At 46.5% G+C, this 21,354-nt stretch overlaps 2 protein-coding genes across 6 annotated transcripts; one reads left to right on the forward strand and one right to left on the reverse strand.

Annotated features, from left to right (window-relative positions):
- The first annotated feature begins 400 nt into the window (after window positions 1-400).
- Window positions 401-20,624, forward strand: ITFG2 (integrin alpha FG-GAP repeat containing 2). 4 transcript variants are annotated; one of them, XR_004955953.1, is made up of 13 exons: window positions 401-1,011; window positions 4,212-4,307; window positions 4,954-4,995; window positions 5,178-5,349; window positions 6,141-6,280; window positions 6,741-6,889; window positions 7,268-7,365; window positions 7,531-7,584; window positions 7,697-7,788; window positions 8,583-8,700; window positions 9,505-9,678; window positions 9,765-9,923; window positions 20,317-20,624. XR_004955953.1 is itself a non-coding variant. In XM_016130131.2 (12 exons), exons 1-12 carry the CDS (start codon window positions 916-918, stop codon window positions 9,866-9,868), a joined length of 1,335 nt encoding a protein of 444 aa, XP_015985617.1. In that variant the 5' UTR covers window positions 402-915; the 3' UTR covers window positions 9,869-10,845. The 4 variants fall into 4 exon arrangements, 1 of the variants encoding a protein (XP_015985617.1); XR_004955954.1 differs by lacking the exon at window positions 20,317-20,624 and adding an exon at window positions 15,450-15,637; XR_001595055.2 differs by lacking the exon at window positions 20,317-20,624 and adding an exon at window positions 15,649-15,939 and having other exon boundaries at window positions 402-1,011.
- Window positions 10,883-18,737, reverse strand: NRIP2 (nuclear receptor interacting protein 2). 2 transcript variants are annotated; one of them, XM_016130134.2, is made up of 6 exons: window positions 18,219-18,737; window positions 14,903-15,055; window positions 13,659-13,741; window positions 13,183-13,304; window positions 12,886-12,938; window positions 10,883-12,545 (listed from the first exon to the last, which is right to left on the reverse strand). In XM_016130134.2, exons 1-6 carry the CDS (start codon window positions 18,408-18,410, stop codon window positions 12,453-12,455), a joined length of 696 nt encoding a protein of 231 aa, XP_015985620.2. In that variant the 5' UTR covers window positions 18,411-18,737; the 3' UTR covers window positions 10,883-12,452. The 2 variants fall into 2 exon arrangements, with proteins under 2 accessions (XP_015985620.2, XP_015985619.2); XM_016130133.2 differs by lacking the exon at window positions 10,883-12,545 and having other exon boundaries at window positions 12,784-12,938.
- Window positions 20,625-21,354: the final 730 nt, after the last annotated feature.

The following is a 21,354-nucleotide window of genomic DNA, read 5'->3' on the forward strand; positions in this document are numbered from 1 at the left end:
CATTCATAATAGAGAGATCACTGAGGAAGGCCAGGGCTTTGTGGTGGGGGACCACAGGACAGAACGGATCCAGAATCTCAGCAGTCTTGACTTCTAGCCTGAGGACTTTCCTAGGAACTACGACATAAATGAAAGAAAGGATGAGGCTTTGGGTCAAACAATCCTAGTTTGAGTCCCACCCCTACCATTTTCTGCCTTGTTACTTCATCATACTGAACCTTTCTTCATCCAAAAAGCTGGAATGATACAACAAACTCACAGGGTTGTTGTGCTAATTACACGAAATTATATATGTGCGTAAAAATTTTTTTGACATAAACTAGTGTATACACATATAAAAATATAAAACTGAAACAGGTTTCACAAGAAAATATTTATCTTATTACTCAAGTCACTATATTTTTCTATTGTATTCCGTGTTTTAAATGCTGGTTCCATTCGCTATATTGTTTTCACAACTCCTAGCTTTTAAAAGAAAACGCTGCTGGAGACCATACAATTGTCAGTTATTACGATTATGATTCTCAGGAATGATCTGATGGCTGGGACGCTTCAATGCCAGGGAAACAAAGGAAGAGGTCAAGGTTATTAGGTAAAACTTTAGATAGCCCTATTGCCAAACGAACAGATCAACCCGGTCAGGGTTGCCCTACCCCTGCACTCAAAGTTCTAAGGAGAAAAGGAGTGGCCCATGTGCCTGCCACTCACATCAGTAGCTGGGCAGGCCCGCCCCCACACCCAGAAGGCTCGGGAAAGCCGCCTCCTCTCTACGGCTAAGCGAGGAAGGTCGGGATTGGAGGCGCAGACGGTGACGTAACTTTCCGGTTTAGGTGGCCTTCCGCTGCGGCCGGTGTCGGGAGGGGCTTGGGGACCATTTAGTGGGGCTCGTCCACCCCCTCCGCCCTTAGAAGTACGATGAGGTCTGTCAGCTACGTGCAGCGTGTGGCCCTGGAATTCAGTGGGAGCCTCTTCCCGCACGCAATCTGCCTCGGAGATGTCGACAACGATACGGTCAGTGCATGCGCACTACGAAAGACGCAGCCCGTGTCTGCGCAGGGCCGGGGCGGGGCCACGGAAGTGCAGGAGCCCTGGGGCGCGCAGCGTGAATGGCGCATGCGCGATAGGCCCGGCGTGGCTGACTTAGGGGACGAGTTAACACGCAGTTTAACTGCCCGGGCCTCCTGTGGGAGTTAGTCTAGTGCACTGGTCTGATGTTCTTTAAGGGACGTGGATAACTGATCTTATGCCAAATTCAGTAACGTATTCACTGTAGGAGCCTAGTAAACCCTGGTGGCCAAATTTCCTGGTATACTGTTAGTGTCTTCCAGGGGCATTCACCGTTCAAATTACTCTTTCAAAGCCTCAAAATAGGCTTAAAAAGCACCTCTGCTCTTCTTACACTTGACCCTTTGCGCTGGAATACGTTGCTCTACTTCTCTGCCTTGCCTTCTGACTAGTAGACAAAGCTCCTCTGGCTGCAGTCAACAGATGCCCCCATCACCCCAGTATTAATGTCTTTCCATAGCAGGTGTCCCCAACCCCGGGGCACAAACTGGTACCCTCTGTGTCCTGTTAGGAGCTGGAGGGCACAGGAGGTGAACCGTTGGCAGAGGAGGGAAGCTTCATCTGTATTTCCAGCCGCTGCCATCACCTCTCAGCTCCACCTCAGATCATCAGCCATTAGATCCTCATAGGTGCACGTTCCCGGGTGCCAAAAAGGTTGGGGACTGCTATTCTATAGTACTTGCTGCATAGTGTGCACAGGTATCTGGAAACTTTAAAGCATCACACCTTGGTGGATTTACAAAAACAATGTCTATCTTCTTTTTCTTCCCTCAGCAGTCATTCTTTTTCTTGTTTAAATGAATTAGTACAGGTCGAGTACATGCCTGGCACACAATTAACACCTCAGTAAGTGTTAGCGCCATTGTTGTTTGTATTCTATTTTCCTGCTAATATTTATTAAACTGCCCATTTTGCACCAAGGACTCTGCCACATGCTAGGAATTCAAAAATGAACAAGACAGTCCCACCTCTCAGGTGGCTCATGATCAGTTGGGATGATAGTCATAAGGTTCTAGGGTGGAGCATCAAAGGAATTGGGGGCTGTTGATGGTGTGAAATACTCTTTTTTCAAGACTTTGTCTTTTCATTTATTATCTCTATTTCATATTTTTAATGCAACGTACCTTATTGCCATCCTCTCCTACCCTCTGTCCCCTCTCCCTACTTTGCCTCACTACTGTTCTGTACTCTTTTCCCTGAAAAACAAAAAACAAAAAAACAAAGGCGAAAACATCCTCCCCTCTTCACCAGGCTCTTTTGTGCTATGATGGAGAAAGTGTTTTATGAGGCCTTTTTTGGCTTTACTCATTCTAGGGAGGAAAACTTATTCTCATAAATTTGTATTATGTTTCTGGGCTTTCACATTTCTTCCTATGCCAAGCAATATAATTTTTATGAGAAAATCAAGGGAGGCATTTTTAACTAGTAAATTAACAAAGCAACTTTAGATGTGCATTATTTTCCATTTTATCTGCTTAACTTCTGAGTTTAAAAGGGGAAAATATGTGCCCTTTTTTCATAACTTTATAGCACTAGCTTTTTTGGAAATTGTACTTTGCTAAGTAAATCACTACTGTACACTGTATTCTGTAATATTAGGTATATTATACTTTTTATTTATTTATTTATTTTTTTACCTGAGTAATGAGCTCCATTAGGATAGGAGTTTTTTGTCTGTTTTTTTACTGCTGTCTTCCCAATGCTAAGAATTGTTCCTGGCACATAGCAGGCATTCAATAAATGTTTGTTGAATAACTGAGGATTGTTAATGAAAACAAATGTGATCATGTGTCTCAAAGCAATTTGAAGGGCTTTGCCTTTTATTAGTGGAATATAAATATAAGTAAAATATAATGGAAAGAAGGGCGAGTAGCTGAGATAGGTGACTAGTGATCAGGTGTGGTATACTCAGGCTACATAAGTGTGAATAAAAATTTTGTTATTGGTTTCCTAGGCCATCATTTGGAGATTTGGGACAGGAAAAAGATGTAATTCATTCTAACAATTGGCCTAAAGTTCTTTGAAATTAATTTATTTTCTAAGTCAGAGGGAGAAGCCAGGAATAGAATATACATCCTCTAGGACTGTCCACCAAAGCCTCTTTCCTGTATGTCTGCAGAAGTCCTCCAGGGGCAGCTGTAATTGAAACATGAGGTGTAGAGGGTTTTGTGTAAACAAGCTTATTTTATGCATCTATGATTTAATATTCTCACAAGAAACTCCCATAACCATCAAAAATAATCCAAGATTCATATCAAGTAAATCATTATTAATAAATTCCAATTCATTTCTAACTTTCCCTTACTGTTGGTTTGTTGTCTTTGTTGCCTTTAGAATTAAATCTCTTGAGAATCTAATATTCATTCTATTTTGAGGATAGGAAGAAGGTGTTATATGTCCTCCTAAAGGAAAATCATAAAGCCGTTTGTGGAAATCGGATTTGAGCTACCTTATTATCATCATCAGCCCCTGGAAAGAGTGGCCAGCCTTTGCGGAACCCTGGGGAAATGGAGTACCCAGGTAGTGGAGAAAAGGCTTCATGCAGGGAGCCTCCCCTCCTGAGATCTTAGCCACCACTTGAGGGCACCAGAGGCCCAAGGCATGGATGCTTTCGCTCAGCAACCCCTTTTTTCACCCAGCAACCCCTTTTTGCTGCCTCTTCCAACACCTCCATCCCTTCTGTCCACTCATTCACACCAAAATCAAGAGATCTTGCTAAAGGAGGGACGGTGCCTGGAGCTGACGTTTTCTTTTTTATTTGGCCCCAAATTCAATACGAGATTTAAAGTTAAATTCTACAAAAGTTGAATATTTGTATTGTTTGCAAAACATGTCCCATTCGTAATGGACAAATTAGAGCCAACGTCAGGTATATGGGGCATCGAGCTGTTCAGATATCAGGGATAGATCATAGATTCTATACTGTCCTATTCCTTAACCTCCTCTGCCCCTAAAACACACACCCCTACCTTAACAGAAATAAAGAAACTGGGAAACTGTGGCTGTGTTGGTCGCAAAAGATTTTTAATAATGTGATGAAGATACAAGTTGATGTCTTGTGATTTCCCCAGGATGGCCCCAGTAGAGAAGAGTTTGAGGTGCTTCAGCAGGATCCCATGCTAACACTCTTCTCTTTCCATTTAAAGTTAAATGAACTAGTGGTGGGAGACACCAGTGGAAAGCTGTCCGTGTATAAGAATGATGATAGCCGGCCATGGCTCACCTGTTCCTGCCAGGGAATGGTCAGTATTCAATTCCCTGGGTCTCATGGGACGAAGGCATTTCTTCTATCCAGGAGTGTCAACACTGAGTCTCACACAGAAGCTCACCAGTGTGTCCTAACTCACCACCTACTCAGCTTAGACACCGGTTCAGGATTCATTTGATTCAGGGAGGGACGTTCCCAGTCAGCGCTCTTCCAACTGTTTACACACACACACACATGCACACACACATATGCGTGTAAACATGCACACACATGCACAGCAGGGTTTTTTATTTTACGTTATGGAATGACTCCCTTAGTACTTTAGGGAAACTGCCTAGGTTGTCTGATCTTATAAACTATACTAAAAAATGGGGCAGTATTCTAATAACTATAGAAACATAATAGTCTGGCTATATTCGTTTTTGTTTTGTAGAGGTTTTGTTTTGTGTCGAGCCCAAATTCTCTTAACTACTTCAGGTCTTCATATTGCTATTGGGACAAACCAAGCTGAACCTATAGCACAATAACTCAATTAACGCAAACTATCAATGTTGGTCATATGGCACAGGTTTTCAGCGAATGATGGTAATTAGAAAACCCCGCTCCTTTGTGCTTTACAGAGATTAGGAAATACTGATCTCCCTCTGTGTCTCACTGAACCTCTCTTTATTCTTTTGCAGCTGACTTGTGTTGGGGTTGGAGATGTATGTAATAAAGGAAAGGTAAGGACTCTTGGGGATCTTGAAACTTCAGTATGACTCCAAGGCCTTACCTCAATTGATCCCTGACTCAAAGTGGAAGTCAGTAGAAAGTTAAAGGCTTCACCCTTGACTTCTGTGTTCTGATGATCAGTTGTGTCCAAACTTCCCTCCCAGTCCATCTCTCCTGAACCTATCTCTCCCAGAACCTGGTGGTGGCAGTGAGTGCCGACGGCTGGTTTCACTTGTGTGACTTGACACCTTCCAAGGCCCTGGATGCTTCTGGGCACCATGAGACCCTAATGGGAGAGGAGCAGCGTCCAGTCTTCAAGCAGCACATCCCTGCCAATACCAAGGTCATGCTGATCAGCGACATCGGTGGGCATGGCTGCCTTTGCAGGCAGCTGGGGGAATAGGAGTCAGTGGACAATAGGGCAGATCTCAAGGAATTCTGGGCAGTAAGGGGAAGTGTCAGTATTCATTTGTGTAGTCGTTATGCATTTAATGTCCAGTTACTGAATTCCCATTATAAACCAGGCATCATTGTAGGCACTGGGATTATAATAGTAAATAAAACAGACAAAAATTGTTGACCTCTTGGAACTTTGCTAGAAAAGGACAGAAAATAATATAAAAGCTGTAATAACATTGAATAGTATATTAGAATGTAGTAAGTGCTATGGAGAAAATAAACCATGGAAAGGGGCTCGAGTGTTGAGGTAGAGGTAGTAATTCTAAATAGAGTTGCTGAGAAGGTGATATTTTATCAAAAATTGGAAGTGAAAAGGGAGTGAGTCATACAGATTTCAGGGTTGATATTTGGCCACTAGCTGTCTTGAAAGTGGTGGTAGGTATGTGGGATAAATCAGGACACTCAAGTTGTGTATCTGAGAGAATAAGTATGAGGGAAGCAGTGACGGGACATACAGAGCAGATGGGTGGGTAGTGCCCTGGAACAGGTAGGTGTTGTAAGCACAAGAAGGGCAGGGGAGCTGGTACCAGACTCAGGATGAAGTGGCTCCACAACAGATTGGGCCTGAAGTCGTACTGGATAAAAGTGCCAATGGGGTGATGTTACCAGGGGAGTAGGAAGGAGATGCTTGTAGGATTCAAGCTGATGAATTCAAGCAGATTTGGCTCCAAACTCGTCTTTCTTTCTGGATCCACAGATGGAGACGGGTGCAATGAGCTGGTGGTGGGTTACACAGACCGTGTCGTACGGGCTTTCCGCTGGGAAGATCTGGGCGAGGGCACCGAACATCTCACAGGGCAGCTAGTGTCACTTAAGAAATGGATGCTGGAGGGTCAGGTGAGAGGCTGGGGGGAACATGGATCCCAGAGAGCTGGGAGGAAGGCTTCCTGAAGGGGGATTGTGGGAGAACAGTCATGGGCCATGGTACGGGGTGGGAAAAAGGGAAAATCACCTTGCCGAAACAGATCTAAAGAAGATCATTTCAAATTAGAGTTTTAGGGGGAAATTGCTAGTAATAGGCAAATAGGAAGAAGCTGTGTGCTAAGAATTAAGGTGGGTGTAACATGGTCTGTATCAGGATCTGGACCCCACTTGCGATATGCACCATCGAAAGCAGATGATGTATGTGGAGAGAATGGCACCAGGCTCGAGCCCTATGAACTCTAGGATTCCTTCTGCTGTTAGGCTTGAAGCCTGGGGTCTACTCCCAGGGCCCCTGCCCCATCTGTCTCCCCTGTTCCCTGCAGAGTCCCACTTCTTGTTCCAGCCCCCTTTAAGTCCCTGTTCCCTGGTGCAGGTGGACAGTCTCTCGGTGACTCCAGGGCCCCTGGGCGTTCCTGAACTGATGGTGTCACAGCCAGGCTGTGCTTATGCAATTCTACTGTGTACCTGGAACAAGGACGCTGGGCCCCCCGTGACCTCTGAGGGGGCCATGGAGGGCAATAGGTAAGGGGTGCAGGATTGTGGGTGGTGTGGGATGCATGGAAACAAGACGCGTGTCGATGCACAGGGCAGTGGATGGGTTTGCAGTTGGCAGAGCTGCTTCAGCTAGGTCCAGCATATGTACCTCTGCCCTCCAGTCAGTATATTTTGGGACCCAGGGAATCCTGGCTTTAACTTTGTAGCAACTGGAGGAGGTTTCAAGATTCTAACTGGGCAGCAGCATCTCTCTCTTTCCTTTCCACCACATGGGCCAGACAGGGTCAGCAATAGGTTTCCCAGCTGATTCACATCTGGGAAGCTCTTACAGAGTTGGGGCTACAAAGGCCCTAGAGAACTAAGTTCACTCGGTCTCCCACTTAGTCCCCATTCTTCTACCCATAGGGAGACCCCGGCTGTCCGAGATGTCATGCTGCACCAGACTTCTGGTCGTATCCACAACAAGAACGTCTCCACCCACCTCATTGGCAACATCAAACGAGGTGAAGGTGGGGAGGGGCGAGGCAGAGAGCTGAGCACAAGCGTCAATTCTGAGAGAGGAGATGTCTTCTCTCATTTCTAGTCCTGTCCTTGGCCACCCCTCACCCTATGATCTGATCTTGCCTTGACCTTCGTGTTTTCTTCTGGTCCTTCTGTCCCACCTGTAGGCCACACCCCTGAGAATGGTGGCTCTGGCCTCTTTGCCCTCTGTACCTTGGATGGTAAGTTCCCTGGGTCAGCCCTGAGCCAGTGCTTAGGGTGGGAGGTTGTGTGCCTGGAGGATCTTCTCAGGGGTACTGTCCCACCCACCCCAGCCTGCTTCTCCCCCTGAAGGGACACTGAAGCTTATGGAGGAAGCAGACAAGCTGTTATGGTCAGTGCAAGTGGATCACCAGCTTTTTGCCCTAGAGAAACTGGATGTCACGGTGAGTGGAAAACCTGGTCAAGAGGAACATTCTTACCTTCATATGGCGAGATGAGATTTCAAGTGAGGCCGTTTTCACTTTACAGTTAAGTCAGCCTTTACCTTAAATCTCTCTTTAGACAGGTCTAACTTTTTCCGAAGTGAGTGTTCTCCTTATTCCACAGTGCTTAACACTATTCACTGTACTCTGGGGAATCTTGCACATCAGTGCCTTTCAGCAGCAGTAATAGCTCCAACGAGAAATGAGTAATTATTAGGGTCCAGAAATTAAGTTATCAGTCCTAACTACAGATATATGTTTTATACTTTTTTTCTTCCCCTGTGTGAGTCTGTCCTTACCAAGGCCATGAGCCCCGAATCAGCAGATGGGGGCTGCCCTTTGTGCTGCTGTCATGCATGCTCGATGGTGTAGAAGAGGCACAAGATTTTAAGGTCAGGTAGAGCAGGCCTGGGTTGGAGGCTTGATTCCAACACCTCCCAGAGGAGTGACCTTGGGTGTGTGATTTTATTTCTATAAGTTGAAGTTTCCTCAGTATCAAACTGGCAGTAATATTGCCTACGTCACAGGGTTGTTGTGAGCATTATGTGAAGTGGCTCCTTTGACAGCCCTTTTGGTGCCTGGCACATTGGAGATTCGATAAGAAACAAATGGTTCTTTTCTTTCCCAGTTGGCTGTTTGTCACGCATAGCCAAGTGCATGGCTCCTTTATATTTATTTCATCCAGTCTCATCAGTAGATCTGTTTCTAAAATGGTTCCAGGCCACCCCTGCAGTCTTATCTTTGGCCTCTTTCAGGGCAATGGGCACGAGGAGGTGGTTGCCTGTGCCTGGGATGGACAGACATATATCATTGATCACAACCGCACGGTCGTCCGCTTCCAAGTAGACGAGAATGTCCGAGCCTTCTGTGCAGGTGGGCCCCCGCCCTATGCCCTGCCCCCAGCCACACTTGTCTGCCTCTGATTTCCACCCTCAACATGTCCCCTAATGTGACTCTTCATTAAACAAATGAGTCCCTTAGCTCTTTCATTAGAGGGTGATGGGTGGGTACTAAATTGCCATCTTTACAGCTTTAAGGAAAAATAAAAGGTAGTGAGATCTCCATCTCTGAATATTTTAAAGAATGGGCTGAGTGCTTGTCTTCTACCTGTTTGGGATGTGTGAAGGCATCGGAAAGTTCTTTTCTGAGTATGTCAGAACTCTGTGAAGGACATTCTTTCAGAGCATTCTCATTAGTTCCAAATCAGGACCTTGGAAGCTAGTACTAGCCCTTTGGGCTAACATGGAGAAATCTGTGGTTACTGAAATGAGAACAATTTAACAGTGACCTGAGAGGTTAATGTGCCTCTGAGGGATTGCCACCTCAAAGAAGCCTTCATTTAGCCCATTTTGCTAATCTACCCCTTAGACTAGGAAGACTGCCCCTCATTACTCCAGGGCTGTTACTAAGAAGAGAAAATCAAATATCACTTCTTTGGATGCTGTTTTGCTTGGGTTTTGTTACTACGGTTTTTCTGTATCTGGAATGGGATAGATATATTATTGTTTTACCTGTTCTACTGAGCTCCCAACAAAAAAGACATAGAAAGAGGGCCTTTAGTTTTCTGCTTGACATCTGTGGGAGGGTCAAAACCGCTGACTCTAATGCTTATTCTCTGCCCTCCCAACCCTAGAACTAAAACTTATTGACCTTTGTCTCTCCACCCACACCTCCCAGGCCTGTATGCCTGCAAAGAGGGCCGCAACAGCCCCTGCCTTGTGTATGTCACGTTCAACCAGAAGATCTATGTGTACTGGGAGGTACAGCTTGAGAGGATGGAGTCTACCAATCTGCTGAAACTGCTGGATGCTGAGCCAGAATACCATAGCCTGCTGCAGGAGCTGGGCGTGGGTGAGTCCCAGGAAAGCTGTGGAGCTGGAGAAGCCCAGGGACCTAGGAGATTCATAGCCTCTTACCAACCCCTTTGTTGCCCTCAGATCCTGATGACCTCCTAGCAGCCCGCACCCTGGTTCACCAAATCCTCTACCACCCTGACCAGCCACCACAGTGTGCTCCTGCAAGCCTCCAGGATCCCACCTAACTGTACTTGCCTTCTTAGCTGAAAAAGGATCCTTCTGAACCTCCCTACCCCCAAGGTATCCATCGTATTGGCGGGATAGGGAATATACATTACAGAGGATCATGGAATGATAACAACAACTCTCGAGTTACGGTGATATAGCTCTCATGGTCTCATGGTAAAAGAAGAGACAAGTTGACCCTCTGTCCATTTTTTTGTGTACCCCACCCATCCCATCAGCAGGATTGTAGGACCCCAACCTTATTTCACATCATCTGGGACTGCCTACTCCCCAGAGCTCCCCCACTCTTATGTGGAAAACAGACTTGTTTGTGTGGAGGGAGCACAAATCTTTTGCATGGCCCCAACACTCATAAGAAAACTAGGCGTCGGGGCCAGTGGACTGGTGAGGACGGGCTCTACCCCATCCTAAGCTCCATTTTCCATGGCGCAACTCCAGGTCATTGACAGTAGTAATTATTACAGTAACTATTCATTTTGTTTTTAAGAGATCTTTCAGGCCATTTTATAGTCTTGTCTTCCTATATTTAAGGGGGAAACCCTGAGATGATTTTCCTGTATTTTCCAAAGAAATGAGCCAGCACTCTCTCTTTTTGTTATATTCTTCAAGTGTTGTGCAGCTTCATAGGCCTTGCTCTATTTCTCACCCACCCATTTCTGCAAGAACATCTTGTCTATCAAACAACAGACATTTAAATTTTGATACAGGTTTATGAACCAGTCAGAATTATGTCGCGGGCCATTTATATCCCTTCCGCTCTTAATTCTATGTCCTTTAAATCAGTGTCTTTCAAATTGTAGGTTGCAATCTTTTGGTGAGCTGTGGTCAGCATTTTTTGAATGAATGAAGTAGAATAAAATAGAATGAAACAGAATATATTGCTTATAGTATAGGGAAACAGTGTTTTGTTATAATTGTGTGTATATGTGCATATGTGTATACCAAGTACAATATAAAACATCTTTCCTGCTGTGAATTATGTTCAAAGGAGTTTGAAAGCCATTGCTCTCAATTACACTGACTCTAGCCAGATGGGGGAAGAGTCAACATTTAAATTTCCTTTCTGTAAGGGAAGAAGGGCAGAGTTATCATTCAGCCTCTGATAGGCATGGAGGAAGACCAAAGAAGGATGTTAACATAGAGAAACCAGTGTTTATTCAAATAGAGAAGCAGCTGAGCTAAGAGCCTGCCATAGGGCCTGGAGTCTGCAATCACAGAAGCAGCAGGAGGCAGAAGGCAAAGGAACAAGGTGAGACCAGGAAAGATGAGGTCGTGGAGCAAGGCAGTGAGGACCAGGGTACTATCACAAGTGTGATAGTGAGCCCCTCCCGTCTCCTTGTGAGGACTCAGTTGAGAAGGGTAAGGCCAGGTGTCATGGGGCAGCTCCTTGAATCTTGGTTCTTCTCTAATCTACCTCAGGCTCAAGATTTTGTTTCCAACCCAATCTTTTGTTTCCCTGGTTCAGGTTAGTTATGCTATCCTCTTCCTCTACCCCTAATCCATGGTATGAGATGCTCAAACCAGTCAGAAAGACACTCGGGGGTCTAGGTAATTAAGGTTTGGCTTCCTTTCTTTATAGTAAAGTCAGAAAGCCTCATTGTCTCTTTGCTTTGGCTCAGGCATGGGATCGAAAGCCACTTTTTTCAAAACAAGACAAGCTCCAGCTGTCAAAAGCCAGAGGTGAGGGGTAGGAAGAAGGTCTAATGAGGTGGATAGTTCTAGAAATAGGGAATCGTGCTTAGGCAAAGTCTGAGTACCAGCAACCCCACCATCCTGTCCGTCTTTGGTGGCACTTCTCTCAAGGCTTTTCTCCACACACCCTGAAGTTCAGGGGCCCAGTGGGTAAAAGTGGAGCAGGATAAAGATCTGGAAGAAAGACTAAAGATATATCCAAGGTTCTGCACAGGGTAATAACTGACTTCAGAGGTTTGCAAGCCCAGAAAAGGTAACTTAGAGCTCCCAGCCTTAGAGCTACTGAACAACCTTCATATTGTACCGAATTATTCTGTTTATTATTTCTTCCCCCACTCAACTGTGCACAGATGTGTGCAGAGTCAGAAAGGTAGGTACCAGCAGGACAGGGACCCAGGTTGGTGAGGTGTGGTGTCTAGTTGTGAGAGATAATGAGCCTCAAGAGGTGAGGCGAGAGGTGTGGGAGGGAAAGCAGTCAAGAGGTGTTTGGGGTGGAGTTGGGGGAGAGTGGAGGACAGTATCAAGCTGCAGCCTTTGATTCAGGCCAGTTTCTACCATTCCAGGGGCCCAGCCTGGACCCCCATTTTGTTTGTGTCCTCTTCTGCAGTCCTGATTTGGCTTTATTCTTCTTGCGAGAGGAATAAGAGAGAACAGGGAAACCAGAATCCTGAGATCCTGGGCTCTCTCTAGAGAAAACTCCTGGGAGATAGGAAGTTGCCGAGAAGCAGAGAAGAATGTGGCCAGCTAAGGGAAATGGGACAGCAGGGTCACGGTGGTGGCAAAAGGGACAAATTAGTCCCTAGCTACCTGGCTATAGTAATGTCCCCATACCCCATACGGTTCTTCCCCTAAGTCAAGGTTCTTCCCCCTGGGGACTGACTGGAATAGTGGTCACTGGCCAGGTTCTTGGTACAAAGGCAGAAACGGCAGCTCTGGGAAGGGGGCTTTCAGCCGCAGCACTCCATGCTCCAGGTCGATACAGCACTGTGGAATGTGGAGGGGGCAGTGTGAGCTTACCTCAGCAGGCGACCTCTCCCCCAGTCCCTTCTTTTTTTGTCCCCCGTCCCACTTCCCATAGCTTTCCCCTGCTTGCTTACCCCTGTTTCCAGTCACCTGGACCCCTGTCAGAGAGAGACCCGGTTCTTCATATTTTTCACTTGTGGGCAACTCAGGACCCTCTAAGAAAGCCACGGTGCAATTGCACATCTCCATGTCTTCCTCGCTAGAACCTGACCCATGCTTGCACACCTGTGCCTCCTGCTTCGCTTTCCCGGCCCTTTGGTTGCATCCTAAGTGTGGGTGCAAGTCCTAGCATCCTCCTTACCTTGAGGGAAAGCAGAGTCTGTAGTCCAAGACAGAATTCAGGACTCTCAACATCTGCAGGAATCATTTGAAAAAAGAAGAGGCTAGAGGGTACCTAGTGGTCACTGCTGCCCTCATGTCAGCATGTGCCCCTTCTCTGCCTGCCCCACCCCCAAGGGCAGAATCTTAGCACAGAGATTGGGGATAGAGAGTCTTTGGGGACACCGTCTGGTGCTGGCAGGGCTGAAAGCCTACCTTTGCCCCACCCAAGAAAGGTAGAAAACTGAGACGCGGGGCTGTTGACAAAGGGAGGACTTACCCACCACCTGGGCCGAGCACGCCACGGTCTCCTGGCCTAGCTGTAGCTCCAGCTGCTCCACCTGGGTTGGGGGCCCAGGTGCCAGGTCCCCCCCTGGGTCTTTTAGGACCCTCTTCCCTAACCTGTAGTTGGGAAGCAAGGGTTGTGGCTACCATAGCCCCCACCCCCATCCCTTTAGTCAGCTAATGTCCCTCCCCATCACGCTTTGGGTTCTTACCCAATCCTTAGTCCCACATGGAGTCTAAATCCATGTCTTCTCTGCCAGAGCCCCCGTCAGCTCTTTTTGTTAAATAACAGCTTTATTGAGATATAGCTCATGTACCATAAAAGTCACCCTTTTAAAGTATACGCTTCAGTAGTTTTTAGTATATTCACAGAGGTAAGCAACGGTCAGTCACTACTATGTAATTTCAGAATATTTTCATCACTCCCAAAAGAAGCCTCATCTCCCATCCGCTCTTTTGGGCCATACTCACCCCAGGCGGCTGAGGCATCCGGCAGAGATCTGGTTGTAGTGGGTGCCTGTGTTCACGGCCACCCTAAGAACCTGGTCCCGGCACTGAGAAAGAGGGTTATGAGGATTCAGTGAGTCCCAGGAGAATGGACTGGGGTTGGATCCTTCACCTTTCCAGCCCTTGGATGATTCCCCTTCAGAAACAAGTTAAGGGAATGAACCGAGTCTTTAAAGGTGTTTTTTGTGTGACTTTACAATTGAGACAACACTGGCCCAGATAAAGGAATCAAAAAGGGAAGTGAGCTGCATGTGGTAGTGAGTCCATATATTTGGGAATGATTTGACCAGAGATCTGTTCTTAGAGGAGTACTTGGGAGGCTGAGGGCCCCTTGGTTACAGAAATCTAGTTAGGAGTAGAGGAAGGACGAGATGACCGGATACAGTGTTAGGAAATTCAGATGTGGGTAAGTGAGGGGTTCGCCATGGGAAACAGGAAGATACAGACATTTTAGGTACACTTGGAACCACAAACAGTTTTCATTTCAAACATCTATCGAGCATCTACTATGCATAGATATGTTGCTGGAAAGCACAGCAATGAATGCCGTTCTTTAGGATTCTAGGGGAAGTGAAAGGTATTGGTATATTGAAGGAAGGATTCTGAATAAAGTGCCCTAGACATTGAGAGAGAGGAAAGGCTGTTTCCTACTAGGGAAATCAGAAAAGATTTTAGGGAGGAAGTAACATTCGAGGCTTAAAAGATTGTGGAATGTGGACATAAAATGACTGCAAAGCAGGCCAAGGAAATGCTGAACAAAGACAATAGCATAAGAGCAGTGGGCATTAATTAGAAAGGTTCAGTATTCGTTGGGTGGTTAAATGGCTCTAGAGGTGATGAGGCCATCAGCTGAGCTTTTCCCAGGAGGGTTGCATTATTACACACACACACACACACACACACACACACACCATTCATATATGTAGAGCATACTGAAGAGCATTTACATATTCACATGTAGAGGTTATACTTTGATAAAGGAAAGGGAGTCATGGTGGTGACCAGTGGAACTGCACAGAGGAAAGATGGTTTGAGGTGGAGAGTAAAGAAGATAGAGGATCCCGTTTTTAGGTCCAGGCTTGGTGGAGAGGTACCTTTTCTCCCTCCCTTCTTCCCGCACCCAGAGCAGAAAGGAGAGTGGATGAAATGAGCCAGTCACAGGCAGGATTATAAATGAAAGAAAGCCAATGTCTTGGGAGGTCTCTCACCTTGCAGTTGACCAAAAGAGCTGGGATCTCTGTTTCGCTGGTCTTCCTCCTGTTCTCTTGGCCGTGAACCAGGGCCTGTACCAGGGGAGACTCCCCCTGAAGCTGACTCTGATTCCCCTCCACCAGGCGTCTTTGGAGCACACTGTGCGGCTGCTGACTCCATCACAGAACAATGAAGATAGACAGGCCTAAACTCAATTATCCAGGCTGCTCAGTTCCCCCGCATTCCAAGAATCTTAAATATCCCAGGACGTTGTTTCCCAGTCCTGAGTCATATAGGACTATAAAGGGACAGTAGCTTACCCGAGGATCCCAGCAGTCAGATCATTATAGCAGAGTGAACCCCAGTATAAAATCATGCCATTTTTCTGGGGCCCCACTAGATTACTCAGCGACAAAGAACTGAGCAGAGGAAAATGGTCCATTCTAGGTTAAACTGATCAATATTGACTGATGGGAGGTTTCAAGAGCTAGTATGCTTGAGAGAAATTCTGTCTCAAGTCTACACTTTTTTTTTTCTTTTTTTTCCTCTGACCTCATCTTTCAGTGAGTTACAGATCCCAGGGTTGATGGCACAATGAAAATAACAAAAACAAACAAAAAAGGAAAAAGTTAAAACCTTCAAAACGAGGATGCTGAGAGTCATCTTCGGACTCTCCTTCACCCCCAGCACCCCCTGCCCTGACCCTGTTCAATCACTTCCTGAATTTTGCCATCCCTGCTTTCTGCTACCATCTTCATTCCAGCCTCACCACAGCTCTCCGGGATCACCTGGACACCTCCTTACGTTCCAAGAACCTGCCTCCAATACTGTCGCCTCTCACGTACACCTGCTCGAAGCCAACGATTATTTAAAACCCTTGCTAAGTGTGGTCCTCAGATCGGCAGCTTTAACATCACTTGGAAGCCTGTTAGAAAGGCAGAATTGGGACCTACTGAATCAGCAACTTCGTTTTAACAAGATACCCAGATGAATCTTGAGTACGTTACATTAAAGTTTGAGAAGCACCAAAATAAAACAAAACTAACCATGTTAACTCCCCTGTTTAAAATCCATCAAAGCACCCCCCCCCCCACCACCACCACCACCACCTCCCACTGCCAATGCTTAAATGGTAGAACTCAGACTTTTTAAGGAGATCCACAGCCCAGATGGCCTGGTCACTGCTTGAATCTGCGTTGTCTTCCTCCTCCCACCTACCCCTCTCCCCTACCACTCTGTACATCTACCCCAGCCACCCTGCTTGTACTGCTTGCACTGGGCTGTTTTTCTGGCTTTGTTCCTGCTCTCCCTTCTTCCTAAGACTCCTCTTTCTTACTTTTCTTTAGTCCAGACTGGATGACTGGCTGAACACCCTTGAACAGTTGTTCAAGAACTAACTGTTCTTTATTCGGTAGAGATTTTTTATGTTAAGTCTGAGATTCCATGTGCATCTGGTAATTAGTGCAGGTTTGCCTTTTCTGGGAAGCCCTCTCTGACTTCTTTGTACTTTTCCCTCCACACAGGAGGCTGGGCTAGCTCCCTTTGTCATGCTTCTCACAGATGTTATTCACTCCTCCCTTAGCCTGGAGAGACCTTGGGATCAGGTCTCCATCTCCTTCAGCTTTATATCCCAGGGCTTAGCGTATAATAGGCACTCAGTAAATGCTTGCCGAAGAGTTCTATATCCTTCCAGGCTCCTCACATGCTTCACCTGCCCTCTATCCTTGGGAGCCTGGGATTGTTTTTCCATCCTTGGCCTAATGAGACCCTTGAGGCTGCTCCCGCCAGCAAGGCCGCCAGCAGGAGACCCAGCTCTGGGAAAAGGGCAGCGAGCTCTGGGACTGGCCAGAAAGCAGCTCTGTAGTTCCCAGTGCTCCTTCCACCTTTCCCACGAGGATGGCCTTTCTTCAGGGCCAAATCCATGTAGGATGGCCCGCAAAGGCCACTGGAGCCAGAGAACCTGCTTTCCTGTCCCATCATTTATTCCATGGTTGTGCCTTCTGGGAGGAGGAGCAGCCTCTGAAGGTTCTCTGAATGGAATCTCAGTCTGATTGCTTTTCCTCTTTGGGGGCTGCCAGGATGGGAGTGAGGGCTGCCTGACCCCGGGCAGGTTTCCCGTAATGGGGACATTCCACTGAGAGGAATATGGAAATGTAGTGATAGGGCAGGAAACCAGTGAGGGACCGCATTTGCCCCCATGTTCCCAGGGAGCAGAGGCTGCCTGTGACCCCTGGAAATGGCTTCATACCTTTCAAGTTGCAGTAGCACCCTCCCCTCTGACCCTCTGGTTAGAAGATGGGAGAGGGAACAGTGCTCCCACACCTTTCTCCAAAAGCCTTCCTTCTGTGAGCAAGAGGCCAGATATGATTCCATGCACTCTGGACCCTACATTGCTTCCTTTCTTAGCTAAATGACACGGTAGCTGAAGGAATAATAATAGCATTTAGATAGTGCTTTTTATCACCCAGGCACTGTTCTAAGTCCTTTATGGACATTAAGTCATGTAACTCTCACAACAACCCTATGAGGTAGGTATTAATTTTATCCTCATTTAAAAGATGAAGGCACAGAGACATGAAGTAACGCGCTCAAGTTAGTAAGCGACAGCGCAGGGTCTGAACACAGTAACATGGCTTCCAAGCCCATGGCCTTAACTGCTCTCCCAGGGGAATGCATATGTGCAGTTGTCCCCTGACCCACTCACCACATCGTTACTCCCCAACCCCATTCCCTCTGGAGGCCGAAGCTGCTACTGGGGGATGGAAGGAAAGGAGCCCAGCGGGAGGCTGAAGGGAAGAGACACTTCAGGAGGCCAAGGGGCCTGACAGGAGCCACAGGAAAGCCATAGGAAGCATTAAAGCAGAGAGGCCTCTGCCCTTTAATGCTTCATTTTGAGAGGAAAAGGCAAATGAGGGACCAGAACTAGTATGAGGGACTCTGGATTAGAGACAGGAGGGAAATCGCAACCCTAACCTGGCCAGTCCTCCAAGCCCTCCAAAAATGACTGCTCAGAGCCTCCCGCGTTCCTGAAAACTTCTACCTCTGAACAGCAGAGCTCACCTCAAACCCTAGATTATTTGGGGGGAAGTTGAGCGATGAGAATAGGGTCCCCTCAGAGCACCAAGCCGTGGGAACATCTCCAATTAAGAGGGGTGAATGGTCAAAGGGTGCCCCTCAAGTTTGTGGGACCGCCTCTCCCCTACTCAATGAGGATGGAGAATCTGAAGGCTTAGGTTCTGTCCTCACCCCTATGCTCAGGGTACAGGGTGGGGAGGTGGAGAAGAAGGGCCAGAGGACTTCCATGGGGGTGGGGAGGGGAGAGGGCTGCCTCACCAAGTCCTTGGAGGTGCCAAGCCTCTTGAGGCTGTCCAGGGGCAGCAGGTCAGCGGAGTCCTTGTGCAAAAACTGGGTGGCCTGTTTGAGTCGGCGCTGCTGGCTCAGGTGAGCTCGGTCACGAAGCTCTGCCTCCTGTCCCCCCTTTTTTGAGTCTCCCCCCTCTCTCCTGGCTTCCTGCCTGGTGCTCATGGCCCCTGCGGGGTTTGATGAGCTTGATGAGCAGGGTAGGGGCTTCTGAGGGATCCTCTCCTCTGTCCTCTCCTGCCTGTCTCCGTCCCAAGCTGCAGCTCTCCTGACAGAAGGGTCCCGGCGGGAGGAAAGGAGGAAATAAATAAATAATGTGCAGGAGCAGCCGCGTCAGACACCAGTTTCCAGAGATTGCAGTAGAGGGAGTGAGACTCTGCTGGAAAAACCCAACACTGGAAGAGAGGGCGGGTTGGCGGGGCCTGCAGCTGGCAGGCTCCCAAGCGTCTCTAATTCTAGGGTCTCAGCTGGAGTGGGCAGTGGAAGGATTTGTGTGTGTGTGTGTGTGTGTGTGTGTGTGTGTGTGTGTGTACACAAAGCTGTGTAGGAATGCTGTAAACTGTCAGAGTGCCCACGCTAGGTTGTTTGAAAAACAGTGTGTGTTGGTGTGGGGGCAGCAGCTTGCATGCTTGGTATGCGTGGGGCATGTGTATTCATGTGCGTGGGTGCTAGTCTCCTCTGCAGCACCCCTGACCCCCGTCTCCTCCACCTGGGGTTCTCACAGCCTGGGGGGTGGCTTGCAAGCCAAAGCTAGGTTCAGAGCAAGAGGGGCAGCGTCAAGGTGTCTTTCATTCTTGCCTTCCTCAGCAGAGGAGACTTCACCTTTCTGAGTCTCAGATTTTCAGTGTGGCAGATGTCAGATGGGTCTTTAGCTTATTTACTCTGGATTCTGAGTTCAGAGGTTAGCAAGAGCAGCTCTGAATCTCCCCACAGTAGAGTCCAGCTTCTCTCCTTTATGTAAGTCTCCTCCAGTCCTGGTTCTTTAAAAAATGTCATAACTCAAACATGCAGAAAGTTATAAAGAATAACCAATACCCTTTACTTGTGACCTCCTTTAAAAAATAAACTTACAAATATAGTTGAAGATTCATGATACCTCCCCTTCTCCCCACATAACATTCTCCTGAATTTGGTGTTTGTCGTTCTCATACTTCTCTTTATACTCTTTACGCATATACATATGTATGTGTCCTGAGCAATATAGCATTTAGTTTTGCCTGATCCATTGTATATATTCTTCTGCAACTTGCTTTTTTTTCTTTTCTTTTTTTTTTTGCTCAATATTTTATTAGTGAGGTTCATCCATGAGGTATGCATAGCTCTGGTTTAAATACTATCTAGTATTAATAGCATTTTTCTGTATGAATACATCACATTTAGGAAATTTAGATTTTTATTTTTTTCTTATAACCAATGCTGCTATGAACTTCTGTACAGATCTCCAGGGGACATGTATAAACATTTCTCTGGAGTATATACCTAGAAGCGGAGTTGCTTCCCCATTTGCGCGTAATGCCAAATTGCCTTCCAAAGTATTTCTACCAGTGTGGGAGCGGGGGCTCAGGTTCCAAGTCCTCGCCAACACTTGTGTCAGATTTCTTGTAGCCCTCGCTCAACTGTCTTCAGATTTTTCTCTCTGGCTTTTTATCTTCACCATCATCAAAATGCATTGGTCAAGCACCTGCTAACGTGTTGGGCACTCATAGAATGACTACCCACCCAACACCTGCTTCCTAGGAACACAGTCTGGTCCAGAGAGCACCGAGGCACGTGCACATTCAGACAAACCAAATATCCACTGGCCTTCCGCAGACAAGCTCCTTTGAAGGACTTTTCCAACCACTACAATAGTATGAAGAAGGATTGTATTATGATCCCCATTTACAGATGAGGGAACTAGCTAAGTGTTATGGGTTGATTTGTGTCCCAACCAATTCTTATGTTAAAGTTCTGACCCCAGTACCTCAGAAAGTGATCTTGTTTGGAGATAGGGCATTTGGAGAGATAATCAAGTTAAGATGAGATCAGTAAGGTGGGCCCTAATCCAATATTACTATGTCTTTTTTACAAGGGGAAATTGGGACTCAGAGGAAGAATATCATGTGAGCATGAAAGCTGAAAATGGGCAATACATCTAGAAGCCAAGGAATGCCAAGGACTGCCAGCAAACCACTGAAAGCTAGGACAGTGGCATGAAACAGAACCTTTCTCACAGCCTTCAGAAGGAACCAACCCTGATGACACCTTGATTTTGGTCTTCTAGTCTCTACAACCTTGAGACAATATATTTCTCTTCTATAAGCGCCCCAGTTTGTGGTCCTTTTTATGGCAGCCCCAGGAAACCAATACATTAAGACTTAGACAACGGACTAGTGATTACCAGAGGGCAGGGGGTGGGGGAGGAGGGAAGAGGTAGACAGGGTAAAGGGGGTCAAATATAGGGGGTTTGAGGGAGGGTGAATTGGATAAAGGGGTGGTAATCACACAATAGACTATATAGATATCAAATTATTATGTGTACCTGAAAATTATATAATTGTATTAACCAATGTTACCCCATAAACATTTTAAAAAAAGAACTCAGGTTCTGAAATATTTTAAAAAGTAATAAAAAATAAAGATAAAAATAACCAAAAAAAAAAAAAAAAGATTTAGGAAACTTGCCCAAGATTCAGCTATTGGGTGGCAGAGCCAGGATCAAACCCTTGTGTTCCATCTCCCAAGTCCCACTCAGTTTCCACTACGCCAAAAGGAGAATACCGATGAAGATGATAAACATAAAATGAAAACCAAGCTTTAGTATGATTCCATTATCAAGCTCTGGCACGCCAGATCCTGGCTTCTATTAGACTCAGTTTTAGTGGAATATTCCACCTCTCTTCCATGCCTGAACGCCCATCACCACCACACATTTGCCTGGGATAAAGGTGGAAGAAGATCCACTGACATGCCGAGCTAGGTTCCTGGGGTTGTTTCCAGAGGATTAACTGGATGATCAGTGAGTAACCTGCATATTATGATGCTGGGTGGGCCCCGATGCTGAAAGATGTCTTCTTCAACTTTATTCTCAGAAATTTATCCCTCAGTTTTGAAAATTCTTTGACATCTT

The sequence above is a fragment of the Rousettus aegyptiacus genome, unplaced genomic scaffold, assembly GCF_014176215.1.
Source record: "Rousettus aegyptiacus isolate mRouAeg1 unplaced genomic scaffold, mRouAeg1.p scaffold_m13_p_2, whole genome shotgun sequence".
In the NCBI taxonomy this organism is placed as follows: Eukaryota; Metazoa; Chordata; class Mammalia; order Chiroptera; family Pteropodidae; genus Rousettus; species Rousettus aegyptiacus.

Coding starts and splice junctions, on each gene's coding strand:
- ITFG2 (XM_016130131.2), top strand. CDS start 916: ATGAGGTCTGTCAGCTACGTGCAGCGTGTGGCCCTGGAATTCAGTGGG. Junction 6,281..6,740: donor AATGGATGCTGGAGGGTCAG/GTGAGAGGCTGG, acceptor TCCCTGGTGCAG/GTGGACAGTCTCTCGGTGAC. Junction 7,366..7,530: donor CATTGGCAACATCAAACGAG/GTGAAGGTGGGG, acceptor TCCCACCTGTAG/GCCACACCCCTGAGAATGGT.
- NRIP2 (XM_016130133.2), bottom strand. CDS start 18,410: ATGAGCACCAGGCAGGAAGCCAGGAGAGAGGGGGGAGACTCAAAAAAG. Junction 13,305..13,658: donor GGATGCCTCAGCCGCCTGGG/GTGAGTATGGCC, acceptor TCCCAACTACAG/GTTAGGGAAGAGGGTCCTAA. Junction 12,939..13,182: donor GTGCTCGGCCCAGGTGGTGG/GTAAGTCCTCCC, acceptor TGATTCCTGCAG/ATGTTGAGAGTCCTGAATTC.